The 17619-nt window shown below is 38.3% G+C and overlaps 1 protein-coding gene across 1 annotated transcript in view; it reads right to left on the reverse strand.

The window, feature by feature from the left end:
* The window catches only part of DDX24 (DEAD-box helicase 24), a 46595-nt gene that overhangs the window by 11342 nt on the left and 17634 nt on the right, over positions 1-17619 (reverse strand). Inside the window, exons 3-6 of the mRNA XM_077123431.1 lie at positions 8133-8693; positions 6870-7023; positions 6092-6607; positions 380-455 (exon numbers count right to left, since the gene is read on the reverse strand). Of these exons, the coding sequence (XP_076979546.1) occupies positions 380-455; positions 6092-6607; positions 6870-7023; positions 8133-8693 (1307 nt within the window). The remainder of the gene's footprint in view (positions 1-379; positions 456-6091; positions 6608-6869; positions 7024-8132; positions 8694-17619) is intronic.

The raw sequence follows: 17619 nt of genomic DNA on the forward strand, positions 1-17619 counted from the left end.
TTTCTCAAAAGCACTTTCCAACTTCCCAAGCTAGAAATTACCCCTCTCTCCCATTACTTTTATAACTTTCTAATATCTTCTGCCTTAAATTATGACTATGGTCATCTTCCTTATAAGTAACCTGCGCAAGTCAGAGAGGGCATTTGAGCCTCAGATGATGCCTAGAGGATTTCTGAGAATACATCTCATCTCATCATTTACACATCTTAGTGTTCCAAAAGATACAGCAACTGGGCATGACATACATGTGGTATTCTCTGGGGTACAAGGTCTTGGGACCAACAATTTCCTCTCCCTTTTCTTACGCTACCACTTTCATTACTTTAAAATGTCCCCATTCAGTGTTGGGAGGTGCCTACTAGTTCCCAGATGCCCCTACCTGGTAATGGATGACATGCTGGACTTTAGGAATATCCAGGCCTCGGGCTGCTACATCTGTTGCCAGTAGAACACAGCTGTGGTAGAGAGAGAAAGCTCATTAATAATTACAAGTAACAGCTAGCACTATTCAAACTCATACCACGGGCTGAGCTCTGTCAGCACTTTACAATCTTACAAACACCTTATGAAATCTCTCTCTCTTTTTTAAAATTATCCTTACAAACTCCCTTTTACAGATAAAGAAACTAAGGCTCAGGGAGATTAATTTTTCTAAGATACATACATACATACATGGCTAATAAATTGTGATAACAGGGATACAAATCTAAGTCTGACTGACCCCAACCAACAAGCCATACTCGGCAATAAAAAAAGACCACCTCAAGTGAATTAAATGAGGCCAAACATATTCTGGGTCAGTGACCTCATTTTCTTTCATCCTTGGTCTTACTCCCCTCCAGCGACATAGACTTCCTAGCTATTCCTCAAAACCACCAAGCATGCGCTCACCTCTGAGCCTTTGCACTTGCTACTCCTTAGGCTTAAACATTATTCACTTATATGCACACATGACTCATTGCCTCACTTGCTTCAAATCTGCCGTTCAAATCTCTCCCTGTAAGAAAAGCCTTCTCTCCCTGTAAGAAAAGCCTGGGGGATATGGACCCCCAGTCTCCTTTCTCCATCTCCTCTCAACTAGCACCTAGCACCATTGACATACTACATATTTACTTGTTAATTTATCATCTTCCCCCAAAATGTAAACTCCATGAGAGTAAGGATTCTGTATTATTCACTATTTTATCACCACACCTGGAATGGTAAGTGCTTCATAGCAAGCCTTCAATAAATACATGTTGGGTGATGTTTTTTAATGCAGTTGGAGGACAGATTTCAGAGTTCCCACTCTCTCATATCTGAGGTAAAACTGGCCAATATGATGTAAACTAAAGTTTGGAAAATATTAAACCACTACTCCAAGTCATGAATCAGCAAAGTTTTTCTGCAAAGAGACAGACAGTAAATATTTAGACTTTGCAGACCAGTTTCTGTTGCAATTACTCAATTCTGCCATTTTGGTGCAGAAGCAGCTATACACAATATATAAAAGGGCACTATACCTTTTAAAACTACACTTTTAAAAAAAGACAATGTGCCAGATATGGCCCATAAACCACAGTTTGCCAACCCCTGCTCTAAGATAGTCCTGGTAATATGGTTTACCTGGTAAACCATATTACCTAGCAACAAGTGAAATGTATATTCAAAACCAGATGTTTTTTCTAAAACCTAATCACTCTGTAAACTGAAGAAACACTTCAGGCAAAAGCTAATTCTTATCAAAGACCTAAACATTAGAGCTAACACCACATAATGTTCAGAAGAAAATGTAAGAAAATAGGTTATAAATCTTGTGGTAGAAAGTGGTTTCTTAGACCTTACACCCAAAATATGAGCAGTGAAAAAAAAAAATAGATAAATGGGATCTCCTCAAAATTAAACACTTTTGTGCATCAAATAACCTCATCAGGAAAGTAGAAAATTTTTAAGGCAGCTTATGCAATGAGATAATATGTAGAAACCACATATCAGATAAGTGTTTAATATCCAGAATATATAGAGATTCTACAACTCAACAACAAAAAGTCAACCCAATTAAAAAAATGGACAAAATACATGAACAGACACTTTTCCAAGGAAGGAAAACAAATGGTTAAAGGCATATAAAAAGATGCTCAACTTCATAGGCTATTTGGGAAATGCAAATCAAAACCACAATGAGATATCATCTCACACCTACTAAAATGGGTATTAAAAAAACAGAAAATGACAAGTGCTGGAGAGGATGTAGCAAAATGGGCACACTTATTCACTGTTGGTGGGAAAGTACAATGGTGTAACTGTTCTGGAAGGCAGTTTGGTGGTTCCTCAGGAAGCTTAAGTATAGACTGCCAAATGACCCAGCAATCCCATTACTAGGTATATATTCAGAGGAACTGAAGACAAGGACACAAACGGATATCTGTACACCAATGTTTATAGCGGCGTTATTCACAATTGCCAAGAGATGGAAACAGCCCAAATGTCCATCAACAGATGAGTGGCTAAACAAGCTGTGGTATATACATATGATGGACTACTACAAAGATGTGAGACAGAATAAAGTCATGAAACATAACAACATGGATGAACCTTGGGGACATTATGCTGAGTGAAATTAGCCAGAAACAAAAGAACAAATACTATATAGTATCACTAATATGAACTAACATTAGTGAGTGAATTCTGACAAAGTTAAAAACACAGGTTATCAGGAGATGGAAACAGAGTAGAGATTGGGCATTTGGTGCTGAAGGAGTATATAATGTGCTACAGGACTGACTGTAAAGATTCAGAAATGGACAGCACAATAATAGACCTACACTGAATGAAGCTGAGTGTGAGTATGGTTGAGGGAGAAGGGCTGGGGGCAGGTATGACATCAGAAGGAAAGATAGAGGATATCTTTCTCTGAGATATCCTCTCTATACCATACTGAGATGGTATAACTTAGCGATGCCTAGAGTGAACGATGGTAATTAAATGTACAAACATAAGAATATTTTGCATGAGGGAGAACAAATTAATGTCAACAATGCATGGTGTTAAAAGTGGGATGGTATACAGGAAAAAACAAAACAATCAGTACAAGCTAGGGTCTACAGTTAACAGTAGCAATGTAATATGTTTCCAGTGAATGTAACAAAGGCAATATGCCAAAACCAAATGTCAATAAGCAAGGGATATGGGGGTGTGGTATGGGATTCTTTGCAGAAGAAAAGGAGATGTGGTTGCAAAGGCACGGCTATGCGATTATACTGGGACCACTGGTTTTTTACTTAGGTTGGATTGTATAATGTTTGAATTAAACTGTTTAAAAATAAACAAGAGAGACACAAGTGCTGGAGAAAATGAGGAGAAAGAAATGTACTGTTTCACTGTTAGCTGGTAAGCAGTGTTAGCCCCTCTGGAGGCAGTGTGGTGGCTCCACAGGAAGCTAGAGGTGGGTTGCCATATGATCCTGCAACCCCACTGCAAGATATACACTTGGAGGATCTGAGAGCGGAGACACAAATGGACATTTACACACTGCTGTTAATGGCAGCAGTGCTCAGGATTTGCAACAGTCGGAAGTGAACTAAGGGTACACTGACTGAGGAATGGAAAGGGAACTGTGGTGTATACATCCAACAAACTACTGAGCAGTGGCAAGAAGGAATGAAGTTGTGAAGCATGCAACTAAGTGAATGAACCTTGAGGACCGTATGTTGAATGAAATGTCAGAAACAAAAAGACAAATATGCCTCACTCATACGAACTAACTAAAATATTCAAACCCGGATAATTTAAGTTGAGAGCATGGGTTATGAAGTTGGGGCCTTTTGTAAAGGACCCTAGATTGTAAGCTCTTACAGCAGTCACATCTATTCTAGAGTTTGTTTTTTTCTAAGTTCTGAGACACTGAGATATTGACCTGGCTGTTTCCTGGAACTTCAGGTATTTGTGTGACACCTGAGACTCAGAGTTCTGAAACTATGAAAGCCAGCATTACCCGATACAGCAACTATTTAAAAAGTTGAAAAAGTGATCAGACTTTTAATACAGATATGAATGAAACTGATCTGGGTAGAACTAAGGTAAATGAGAATATAGGGTAAAGGATGATATGACCTATATTTTAAAACTTCAACTTTAGTGCAAGACCAAATGAAGAGATGTTTATTTCATGAAAATTTTATATTTTGGGTCACACATTATCTAATTTAACTTGTATGGTCAGTTTATTTGAACACAATTACATGGAATCTTGAATAGGGACTGAGATCTTGTTGGTCTGGACAGGTTAGTGTGATGCCTCAATATATCCCAGAGCAATCTGAGCAGAGAATGAAAAAGTATTAGAAAAGAAGGAAATGTTAAACTTTTCTGTGGAATTCCTAATATTCTCCCAAGCCATAGGGACAACCAATTTAAAAGGCTGAACCCTCGATCTTGGGACTCACTCCTATGAAATTTATTTCTGTAAAGGAGAAGCTAAGCCTTCTTATAACTATGCCCAAGAGACCCCCACCCCTCAAGAACTTCTTTTGTGGCTCAGAGGTGGCCTCTCTCTCTAAGCCAACATGGCAGGTGAACTCACTGCCCTCTCCCCTACGTGGGACAGGAAATCCCAGGGGTTTAAATCTCCCTGGCAACATGGGACATGACTCCCAGGGATGAGCTGGGTCCTGGCATCATGGGAATGAGGAAGCCTTCTTGACCAAAAGGGGGAAGAGAGAAACGAGAGAAAATAAAGTTTCAATGGCTGAGAGATTTCAAAGACGAGAAGTTATCCTAGAGGTTATTCTTATGCATTATATAAATATCCCTTTTTAGTTGGTGGTGTATTGGAGTGGCTAGAGAGAAGGTCCTGAAACCTTGTTGAGTTGTATTCCAGTAGTCTTGAGTCTTGACAATTATATAACCATACAGCTTTTACAATGTGACCATGCGATTGTGAAAACCTTGTGTCTGATGCTACGTTTATCCAGGCTATGGACACATGAGTAAAAAAATGAGTTCAAAAATAAGTAATAGGGGATGGATAATGGGTTTAAAAAAAAACCAGGTAGATTACAATACTGGTAGTCAGTGAGAGGGAGAGGTAAGGTTATGGGATTGTACGGGTTTTTTTTTTTCTTTTGTTTTTTAATTTCTTTTTCTGGAGCAATACAAACATTCTAAATATGACCATGATGAACACACAACCATGTGATGATACTGTGAGCCACTGACTGTATACTTTGGATGGACTATATGTGTGCGAAGATATCTCAATAAAATATTTTTTAAAAAAAGCTAATTCATAGTCCACATCAACTTCAATGGCCATCATCTTGACAATATATATATCCTGCTCTCTGAGTACGTCTGGTCCAAAAGCACATGGACAAAGACAGCATGGTGGTACAGAACTGGGGCTCTGGGTCTGACAAACTTGTCTAAAGCCCAGATCTGCCACCTCCAGGCTGAGAAACAGCAGGCAAGCCGAATAGATTTTCTAGACCTCACTTTCTTAAAAAATGACCATAATGATAATGGTAATAATGATAAGCAGTAATAGCTGGACTAATAATGTTAAAGTTAATATTTATGAAGCACCTACTATATACCAGATACTCTAAATTGCTTTATATTCATGAATTCAATCATTTAATCTTCATAACTGTCCCACAAGGTAGTTTCTATTATTATCCCAATTTTATAGATGAGAAAACCGAAGCAAAGAGAGGTTGAGTAATCTGACCAGCAGGAAAGTGGTGGAGCCAGGACTTGTTCTCACAGTCTGCTTCTAGAGTCTGTGCTCTTAACCATGAACCTAGTCTGCTTCTTCTCACGGATGTAGCAAGTGTCTGAATATGATAACAAATCTAAAGTGCCAGCACAAGACTTATTGTTCTGAAGTATTTAATAACAGTAGATATTACTAAAACCATTATGTCTATGGAAGTTTCTATTGGGTTCAAATGCACTGAATGTGGGTAAGCCTGTCTAACGCTGGGCAAAAAAGGGCTACACTCTACTGGTAAGGTTCCCATAACAAAAGATTATCTCCTACTGTCTCCTTACCATCATGGCCCCCTTGCCTCAGTGGCTAAAGGACAGGCTTTTGGGGACAGGCCTGACTTACTCTTCCAGACGAGCAAACTGCTCCAGGTTTCTGAGCCTCTGTTTCTGGTGCATACAGGCATGTAGCGTCAGCGGCATGATGTCCAGGACTTTGAGGAGTCCAGAGAGGCGTTTGATGCAGGAGATGCTATTGGCAAACACTAAGGTGCGGCCTGGATACTGCATCAGGAAGTAGTACAGGTAGAAGTCTTTCTCATCAGCCTCACAATGGATCTTGGTCTCTGTCAGTGTCTCTACTGTGGCCTCATTCCTTGTCAGATCAATGACCTTGGGCTTGTCTCTCATGCCAATCTTCTGCATGAGGAGGTCAAGTTTGGTAGTTTTGTCAATTTTCTTGGTGTGCTTCTTATGAAGTAATCGAGCAGGAGCTTGATGTACCAAGGTCAGTGTGGCCGAAAAAACGAGTGTCTGTCTCTTTGGGTTGTACTGGGCATCACTAAGCATCTCTAGTAGCTGTGAGAGTTCAGCAAAGTGGCCTTTCTCAACCATCCGGTCAGCCTCATCCACCACAAGGCACCTACAGATCCAGACAGACCCACATAACATTGGTTTGTAAAAGGTAAAAGGAGCAATCAACAGCTACAGCACACCCTACTCCTACATATTCCCCACCCCAGGGTCTCAGTTAACTTCCCTTGTGCATTCTTTGCTTTTTAACGGTTGGGTCTGGCTGGCACCACACCATGGGACTCTGTGACAGGAAGAAAGCACTGCACACACTATCACTGCACATACCTCAGAATATGAGGTTAAGGGGGAAAGGAGGGGTACTGTCTTACCTGAGCTGCCGCAAATTGCTCAGATGAGGGTGCTTTCCTTTTACTAGCTCCCACAGCCGGCCTGGAGTGGCTATCACAATCTCAGGCCGGCGATTCAGCATCCTCTGCTGTTTCTGCGTGGACATTCCACCAACCAAAATAGCAGTTTTAATTCCTATGACACACAAAACATAAGGGACACTGTTACTCAGTTTGGCTGCAGCAGTTCTAGCACAACTCTTCTCTCCAGAGGGATGCTAAAAGAACTGACCTAGCCTGACTGTTGGTGCCTACTCCTATAAGGAACAAGTCTTCTATGATCTGGGGTTCTGCTTATACCTCCCACCCCCACCTCATTTCTTTCCACTCCCTCCCCTCAACGGCAACAGAGGGCTGAATTCAAACCAAGACATGCTTACCTACAAAGACCTATAGTGGTGCCTCACAATGCTGGGAATGATGTTATCTGCAACTGTTTGGCACAGCTCTCCTAAAAAGCCCTTCCCATTCCCCATTAGAATTCATCTGAATTTCCTATATTGCCCAGTGTTCTGTGGTCTCTCATGTGTGAATAAACATGTACTTCACATGCAGTAAGAGCTTAATAAATACTGTTTTTTATTATAAAAATAAAACTCCCACTGTGCAGCCCTTCCCAAAAGGGATTCCCTGAGAGAATTAAGTTCTAATGCCTTAAGGCAGGGTTTGGAAAACATTTTCTTAAAGGGTCAGATAATATTTTTGGCTTTGCAGGACAGATTGGTTGTCACAACTAATGACTCTATTCAACTCTACCTTGACAACTAATGACTCTATTCAACTCTACCTTTGTAGTGCATAAGCAACCGCAGACAATTATGTAAAAAATCAGTGTGGGGCAGGCCACGCGGCTCAGCAAACACAGTTTTCACCTGCCATGCCAGACACCCGGGTTCGATTCCCCATTCCTACCCATGCAAAAAAACCCAAAAACAAACAAACAAAAAAACCCACCAGCATGGTTGTGTTCCAATAACACTTTACTTACAAAAATAGGTAGTTTGCTAATTCCTGCCCTATGCATTCATTCTATACAATAAATCAATTTCTTATGTACCTGGAATGGTATCAGCTATGTATCTTTCTTGAGAGAACTGAGAAAATAGTTACTCACTTTTCTGTAGGGCTTTTCTGGCAGATGAGAAAGGATGCCCTAAAGAGCAGGAGCCACATCTCATTCATCTTTGCTACTCTAGCATCTAGGATGCTCTGAGAAAATACTTATTAAATGGAACCAAACCTCACCTGTAAATCTGGCCACAGCATCAATGTGTTGTTTAACCTGGACAGCCAGCTCTCGAGTGGGAGTCAGAACCAGTCCAAGGAGAGGACTCTTCAGATATTCTTTAGAGGTGGTAATTTTGTCACCCAACTTTTGTTTTAACTTTTCAGTGTGCTCTTCATTTAGCTTTTCCTCTTCATTGAACTTTTCTTCATCTTCATCCTGTTTGGGAACTGGTTTCTGCATGATCAGTGAAGAAGGTCCTTCACCAGCATCATCATCACAGAAGAGGAGCACCTGGTCTGAGACAGTAGCTTCAGTCATGGCTCTGGCCTTGCTGAGGGGTGTTCTAGCTTTAGCACTAGCCTCACTGTGCAATGCTTCACTCTCGATTCCAGTATCATCAGGCAATGCTCCAGACTCAGTTTCAACCTTGCTTGGTGATCCACTTTCAATTCCAGCCTCAATTATGGTCTCTTCAGGCGCTGCTCTGGTGTTACTTGGAGCTGAGGCAGGCTTTCTTTTCTGCCACTCCAGCACGGCATGAATCATCGGAATGGCAAAGGCAAGAGTCTTCCCACTTCCTTAGAAATAAAACAAACAAAAACCAGTGTGAACCTACAGAAGCAAATACTTTTGTCTGAGTTTTTTTCTTCTGCACAGAATAAGGGATCCTGAAATAGCCAAATGACATTTCAATCAACCCAAAGTTCCTCTACCCTACACAAGTTATCCCATGGCATTACAGCCTTACCAGAGGAAAATTTTAAGTAGGAGTCTGAGAGAAATTCTAGCCAAGCCATATATATCCTGCAAATTAGCAGTTGAAGGAGCTTGCCAGAGAGCTAAAGACAAATGTCCATGCAATGAAATTGTAAAGGGATGAAGTTTTTTGTTTGTTTTTGAGGTTATTGGAAATCCGCACAATAAACGTTTTTCTTCGTAAAACTGTTTGTGATATTGACAAAACATGAAAAGTCAGGAGGAAAATAAGTGTTTTTTTGTTAAGAGAGGAGGAAGTAAAGAGTATTTTCTTAATTTTTCAGAAAATTTTAAAACAGCACTACTTTTGCTATTTGGAAGTTTTTCTAACAGGCCTTTCAATGAAGTCCAAATTCACATTATCTGGGTGGTCAAAACAAACCTAAAGAAAACACCTGAAGCTAAGAATTTAAAGTAGTTCCAAAGTGAGAATGCCTGAGGCAAAAGGCAGATACATGCTCTCTGGAAGAAGAAATCTTTAACGTAGGCCTCAAAGAATTCTCACAAGTAATTGTCAAAAGAAAATGAGCAATTCTCAGTAAAAACAAATAATCATATAAGCAAACAAGGTACTATAAACAAGAACTAAAAGAGAAAAGAGCAAAAGAGACCAACAAAGACTTCAGATAATGGAATAACCAGATTCATTAGACAAAAAAAACATGTTTACTACCCCAAAACCAAACAGAAATTTGAAAACATTTGCAAGAACAGAAAACAATAAAGAATAACCAGACAGACTTTACAAAAGGGGGGGCTTTACTAGTAGATTCATAACAGCTGGAGAAAACTAGTGAACTTCAATATTAAGAAGAAACTATCCAGAATACAGCACGAAGACAGGAAATTTGCAAATGAGGCTAAGAGATATAGAAATAGTGAGAAGGCTTAGCATAAATCTAATCAGAATTCAAGAAGGAAAGGGAAGAAAGAATGTGGCAGAGACAATATCTGAAGAGATAATGGTTAAGGATCTTCCAGAACTTATGAAAGACACCAATTATAAACACAAGAAGCCCAGAGAATCCTAAGCTGGGTATAGAAAAGTAAATCCACACTTAGCCATCTGATAGAGAAAATATGAAATACCAAAGAGAAAATCTTAAAAGTAGATAGAGAAGACAGTTTATCTACAAAGGATTCAACATCACTAATAGACACAGGATACAGAATATCTTCAGTCTTGAGAGAAAATAATTGGCAACCAAGAAAATTATGCTTAATGAAGATATTTTTTAAGAATATAGAATAAAGGTATTTCCACAAAGCTAAAAAAGTTTAATAACACCAGTACATGCTTATCAAAGGAAATTCTAAAAGATATACTTTAGGCTGAAGGAAAGTGATTTCAGTAGAAAATCTTAGACCGAGTTGAAATAAAGAGCAAAGAAAGCACTGACTATAAGGTAAAAAGCACACACTGTATAAAACAACAACAACAATTACTTATGGGTAAAGAAAGTAAGAACTAAAGTACACAATAGCAATACATCACAAGTTGAGGGGGTTAACAAAGACACAAAATAAGATTGTAGATATAAACCCAAAAATGTTAAAAATAACATTTAATGTACATTGTCTGCATGTTCCATTTATGGAAGATAATAAAACTGGATTTAAAAAATACAACCCATATGCTATTTGCACATTTAAAATAAAAGGACAATTAAAGGGCTCATAGTGAACAGATGGAAACATATAATCCATTCAAATTCTAACTAAAAGCTGGTCAGACTATATTAATATAACATAAAGACTTTAAAAAGGCATTTTATTAGAAAAGTATCAGTGGCAAAGAAAGTTCAAATAGAGTAGAGGGGCTACTCTGGAGGTTGCTCTTACACAAGCTTCAGGTAGACCTTGCTACCTATCAAAACTAGCCAACCCCCAGCCAGGACCTTTCCAGACAATCCTAAAGAACACCTAGGGAAATACATACCATTCCACAAGGGTTCCATGCACCGGAGTCACTTCCCAGAAACCTACAGCCTCCACATGGGTCCTAGTCCAGATAAATTCTGAAACCTAGAGGGCCCAGCCTCACCAGAACATCAGATAGTTCCATCTCCCTACCCCATATTAGTGACAGACCCTTTCAATATGAAAAATTTAGAACTGCCATAGCCCAAACACCCCTAAAGAGAGGGACAGAAAGATCAAAGATGATGGTGGAGTTATACAGAGAACATAGCATTTAACAAATGAATATGAATGCTGAATCATTGAACTGATATCTCTTTTAGTCTCCAGTATTCTACAGCAACTAGAAGTAAAAACCTAAAATTGTGGAATTGTAACCCATGTTAAACTCTGAAATATGTTCTACAACTAACTGTAATGTTGTGCTTTGAAATTTATAGCTTTTCTGTATGTATGTTACTTTTCACCAAAAAAAAAAAAAATAGGAAAAAAAGCCAATTGTGAAGATAAAAAAAACATTTAACCCTCTAGCCTCCTATATTCTGGAGCAGCTAGAAGGAAAAATATGAGAGGATCATATGGTAGCCCATGACAAAACTCTGAGATCTAACTACTTGTTGAAGACTGCTTTGAAAACAACTGCTTTTTTATTTCTTTGCTTTGTATATATGTTATACAATAAAAAAAGTTTAAAAAAAGGGGGGGGGCATTATTAGAGAAAAAAGCTCTCCTCAGGATAACAGGAGGTTTAATTTACTAGAAAGGTAAAACAATTTTAGGTTTAAATATATCAATAACATGGGTTCCAAATATATAATCATGGTGGAACATTTTCTACTTCTCAATAACTGATGGAATAAGCAGAGAAAAATAGTTAAGAATATAAAAGATTCCAACACTATAATTAACAAAAAGGATGAAATGGACATTTATAGAACTCTGGCCAAAATTATTATAGACTATAAATTGTTTCCAAACAGCACACGCAGAATGTTTGCATGAATTGATCATATACTGAACATGTTTTCTGATTATGGTGCAATTTAAAATTCAATTGACAAAAACATAACTAGAAGATCCCCACATATATGAAATTTAAAAAGCACTTCTAAATAACCCACAAGTCAAAGAATTCAGAATGAAAGTATATACTATTTTGAACTGTAGTGAAAACACAACATATCCAAATTTACAGGATATGGCAAAAACAGACAGGCACAAGGCTATCTGTTGTAAAGTTTTTTGGCAACTACAACAGATGGGAACAACACAAATACCCATCAATATAGGACACATATATATATACAAACAAACTATAATTTGTAAACAAATATAAACAAATTATGATTCATCCTCAAAATGGAGTACTATACCGCTCTAAAAAAGAAATGAGAAATACGGTTCTATGGAGTGATCGTCAGGATATACTTAAAAGCTTTGAAAATGCAAAGCGGAGACAAGTGTTTATGGTATGCAACCATTTCTCTAAAAATGAAAGGAGGGTGCTGGAGACTCAGGTTCATTTCCCAGTGCCTGCCCATGCAAAAAAAAAGAAAGGAGGGGTACGAATAACACACCATTTGTTTTAAATAAATCAAGATTAAACAATGCTTTTAAAAAAAAGTGACCCCAGGGAAAAATAATCTGATGTGACAGTAATGTGAACAGTGGTTGTGTTGGGTTGGGAAGAGGGTAACTGACTAGGAAAAGGGCACACAGGAGAGAACTTTGTGGAGTGATGGAAATGTTCTATACCTTAACGTCAAAATTCATCAAACTGTGCACTTACAAAAATGTATATACTATAGTTGTATTTATGTGCGTGTGTAAGAGAGAGAAAACCACTTGAGGCCAGGGAAAGAACGACCAAAGATGATTAAGAGAACAAAACAAAACCAGAGCTCATGGAGGGCCAGGAATAGCAACTGTTCCCCACAGACTGACAAACACCATAATTGGAATCAAACTGAATACTAAGGGATTTCCCCTGGTGGTGGAGTAAAATTAGTGCTAGACTAAACACTCCTCAGGCCCTGCCTAGCGAAGCTTAAAAACAAGATCCAAAAGGATTAAACTGTTTCCAAGCAACATCACAGAATCAGAACAGAGCTCAGGAATATTTATAGGAATAAAAAAATATACAGTACCCAACATGGCAAAATTCATAATTTATGGCATCCAATACTGGAAAGCAGCAGGAAAATGACCCATAATGAGAATAACAAAGTAAAAGATCGAAACTGACCAAGGAGTGACAGAATTGGCAGATAAAGACAGTAAAACAGTTGTGACAGTATTCCATATGTTCAATAAATTACAAGAAGGACCAATGTTAGAGATATGATATAAAAAAGACAAATTCAACTTCAAGAGTTTAAAACTACAATTCTGAGATGAAAAATACACTGAAAGGGACTAATAACAGATTACAAATAACTGAAAAAAATTTTTGTGAACTTGGAAACATAGCAGAAGCTATTTAACACGTAAAGTAGTATATATCACTTGAAGGTATAATATGATAAAGATGAATACTGTGATTCCCAAAGTAACCACTTACACAACCCAACAGAGTTACTGCTAATAAGACAAAAAAAAATGACATAAAGTGTATCATAAAAAAATTTTAAAGGCAGAAAAAGAGAAACATGAGACAAATAGAACAGATAAGACAAACAGAAAACAAATAGCTAGACAAAAGATTTTACTAAACCACCTTAACTGTACATGAACTAAACACCCCCAATTTAAAAGGCAGAAACTGTCAGATTAAATAGTAAGACCCAAAAAAAAGGCTGCCTGTAAAAAAACTAGACGCAGTTTTTTAAAGACGCAAATAGGTCAAAAGTAACAGTGCGGAAAATGACACACCATGCTAGCATTAATCAAGATAAAGGTGAGGGTGTGTTGTCATCAACATGGTGATGTAAAAAGCTACTAAAATCTCTCCCTGGAGATCCAGCATTAAAAAAACAATTCTGAATTGTTCAGAAATGTGGAGTAGGATATGAACTGGAAAGGGACCCTACAAATCCTGAATTGAAGAAGTATAAGAATATCAAGTAAGAAACTTCTGTCCCAGACCAGCCGTTCCTCTATCCTGTCCCTCACATGGTCTCACAGCACAGGAAGGGCAGAGAAACAGCAGCAGGGACCCCTTCCAAAAGGGGCACAGAATACATATTCTCTCTCACCAGTGGGACAGACCCTTACCTTTTGGAGATGTGGGGAACAGAGGAGAGCATTTCAAGGCCCAGGTCAGTTAGACACAGTGAGGCTGAAAAAACATGGACAGATGCTGTATTTCCAGCGCTGGGTCTGAAAGTCCTCTTCCCACTCTGGTGAGTAACAGCAGCAAGAGACCCAATTCGCTGCCTGGGGGAAGCGAAAGACTGGCACAGCTGAGGGTGTACTCTGCCACAAATAAAGTAGGGGACACAGATCCAAACTGAGCCAGATTTTGGCCAGTAAAGTGAGAGAACAGGAACTCTGCAGCCTGACCTGGTGAGGTGCAGTCTGTTATCGACCAGCACCATATTCTGGGCAGAACAGAAAATACAAGAGTAATGAAGGGCTTTTTCAGCAACTACACAGAAAATTATTTCAGGACGACTACAGCAGGTCTAGACCCCCTGGATGGGAACCCGCTCATGTATTGATTGAGCAACATGGACAAACCAACTGTTGAAGCAGTGTCATAAAACAAACCTAGGTCTTGCAGCACGGTAAAAAACAAAGCACCATGGGAGACAGCAGACTTGTTTTACCCACAAACAGAGACACTGCTGTGGTACCCAGGGCCTACTCCCATCCCTGAGGCAGGAGGTGTCTGGTTTTGGAGGGAAACTGGGGGACAAAACAAATCTGAACTGGCCTTGAGAAAGACAGACAGAGAACAAATTCAATCAACCAGAAAACCCTAGGCAAAAGAGATAAAATCTAAATAAACCAAGCAAGAAAATCAGATGCTCTGACACCAGCAAAAAACCATAACTCATTCAAGAAAAGAATGATGATACAGCCCAACCAAAGGAACAAACCAATACCTCAACTGAGATGCAGGAACTGAAGCAACTAATAATGATGTTAAAACAGACATTCTAAATCAATTCAATGAGTTGAAGGAAAATATGGAAAAAGACATGAAAGATAAAAAGATGACACAGGGTGTCCATACAGAACAGCGTGAGAGCTTGAAAAACTAAATGGCAGAATTTATGGGAATGAAAGGCACAATAGGAGATGAAAAACAAAACGGAGACATACAACAGCAGATCTGCAGAGGCAGAAGAAAGGACTAGTGAACTAGAAGACAAGACATCTAAAATTCTACACACAACAGATAGGGGGAAAAGAAATGGAAAAATCTAGGCAGGTTCTCAGAGAATTGAATGACAACATGAAGCATACAAATATATGTGTTGTGGATATGTCAGAAGGAAAAGAGAGAGGAAAAGGGGGAGAAAGAATAATGGAGAAAACAATTAATGAAAATTTCCCAACTCTTATGAAAGACATAACACTATAGGTTCAAGAAGTGCAGCATACCCCAAACAGAACAGATTCAAATAAACCTATGCCAAGACACTTACTAATCAGATTGCCAAATCTCAAAGTCAAAAAGAGAATTCTGAAAGCAGCAAGTGAAAAGTGATCCATCACATACAAGGAAAGCTCTGTAAGACTACGTGTGGATCTCTCAAGCAGAAACCATGACGGTGAGAAGGCAGTTGGATGATATATTTAAGATATGAAAGAGAAAAACTGCCAACCAAGAATTCTACATCTGGCAAAACTAGCATTCAAACATGAGGGAGAATTTAAAATATTTTCAGACAAATTGACAGTGGGAGAGTTTATGAACAAGAGATCAGCTCTATAAGAAATACTAAAGTGGGCTCTAAGGGCAGATAGGAAAAGATACGAGAGAGAGAGAGGTCTGGAGAAGAGTACAGAAATGAAGATTAGCTGCAAGGGAAGTTAATACGGTTAAAAGAGAAAAAAAATAAGAGATGACAGAAAAAAATCTAAAAGAAAAAATGGTTGAAGAAAGTACAGCCTTTACAGTAATAGCATTAAATGTTAATGGATTAACTCCCCAATCAAATGACAAAGATTGGCAGATTGGATTAAAAAACAAAACAGGATCCATCTATATGCTGTCTATAAGACAGTCACCTAAGACTCAAGGACAAAAACAAGTTGAAAATCATTAAGGTTGGAAAAAGATATTCCATGTAAACAACAACCAGAAAAAGGCAGGGGTAGCTATATTAATATCAGATTAATTAGATTTCAAATGTAAAACAGTTAAAAGAGACAAAGAGGGACGTGGTGCAATGATAGCTCAGTGGCAAGAATTCTCGCCTGCCATGCTGGAGACCTGGGTTCAATTCCTGATGCCTGTCCAGGCCAAAAAAAAAAAGAGAGAAACAAAGAAGGACATGTCATAAAAGGGACAATTCATCAGGAAGACATAACAATTAAAACTATCTATGCAACAAGCCAGAGTGCCCCAAAATACGTGAGGAAAACACTGAGAACATTGAAGGGAGAACTAGACACTTCTACAATAGTAATTGGAGAATTCAGTACACCATTCTCAGCAATGAACAAAACATCTAGACAGAGGATTAATGAGGAAACAGAGATTTTGAATAATAAGATAAATAGACATTTACAGAACATTTACCCCACAACAGCAGGATACACATTCTTTTCAAATGCTCATGGATCATTCTCAAGGATAGATCATATGCTGGGTCACAAAGCAAGTCTCAATAAATTTAAAAAGACTGAAATCATACAAAATATTTTCTCAGATCATAACAGAATGAAATTGGAAATCAAAAACAGGCAGAGGGCTAGAAAATCCACAAATACATGGAGGCTAAACAACACAACCAACCAGTGAGTCAAGGGAGAAATTACAAGAGAAATCAGTAAATATCTCCAGGCAAATGAATATGAAAACACAACATATCAAAATTTATGGGATGCAGGAAAGGCAGTGCTGAGAGGGAAATGTATTGCCTTAAATGCCTATATTAAAAAAGTAAAAGCAAAAATAGAGGAATTAACTGTTCACTAGGAAGAACTAGAGAAAGAACAGCAAACTAACCCCAAAGCAACAAAAGGAAAGATATAACAAGGATTAGAGCAGAAACAAATGAAAAACAGAGAGAGGATGCAGTTAACTGTTCGCTTGGAAGAACTAGAGAAAGAACAGCAAACTAACTACAAAGTAAACAAAAGGAAAGACATAAAGATTAGAACAGAAATAAATGAAAAAAAGATAGGATGCAAATAAATAAATTCAGAACTGGAAGAGGAGACAGAACCACTAGACCCTGCAAAAATAAAGGAGGTAATGAGCAATACTATGAGCAACTATATGCTAATGAACTAGATAAAGTAGATGAAATGGACAACTTCCTAGAAAGGCTTGAACAATCAACACTTCCTTGAGAAGAAATAGAGGACCTAAACAAACTGATCACAAGTTAAAAGATTGAATCAGTCATCAAAAAATTCCCAAACAAGAAAAGTCCAGGACAAGATAGGGCTTCACATCTAGTCTGAATTCTACCAAACTTTCAAGAAAGAATTAGTACCAATCCTGCCAAACCCTTCAAGAAAACTGAAGAGGAAGGAAAGCTACCTAACTCATTCTATGAAGCCAACATCACCTAATACCAAAGCCAGACAAAGATACAAGGAAAGAAAATACAGACCAATCTCTTTAATGAATATATAGATACAAAAATCTTCGAGAAAATACTTGGAAATTGAATCCAGCAGCACATTAGAAGAATTATAAACCACGAA

This window comes from Tamandua tetradactyla, chromosome 12, assembly GCF_023851605.1.
Source record: "Tamandua tetradactyla isolate mTamTet1 chromosome 12, mTamTet1.pri, whole genome shotgun sequence".
NCBI classification, from domain to species: Eukaryota; Metazoa; Chordata; class Mammalia; order Pilosa; family Myrmecophagidae; genus Tamandua; species Tamandua tetradactyla.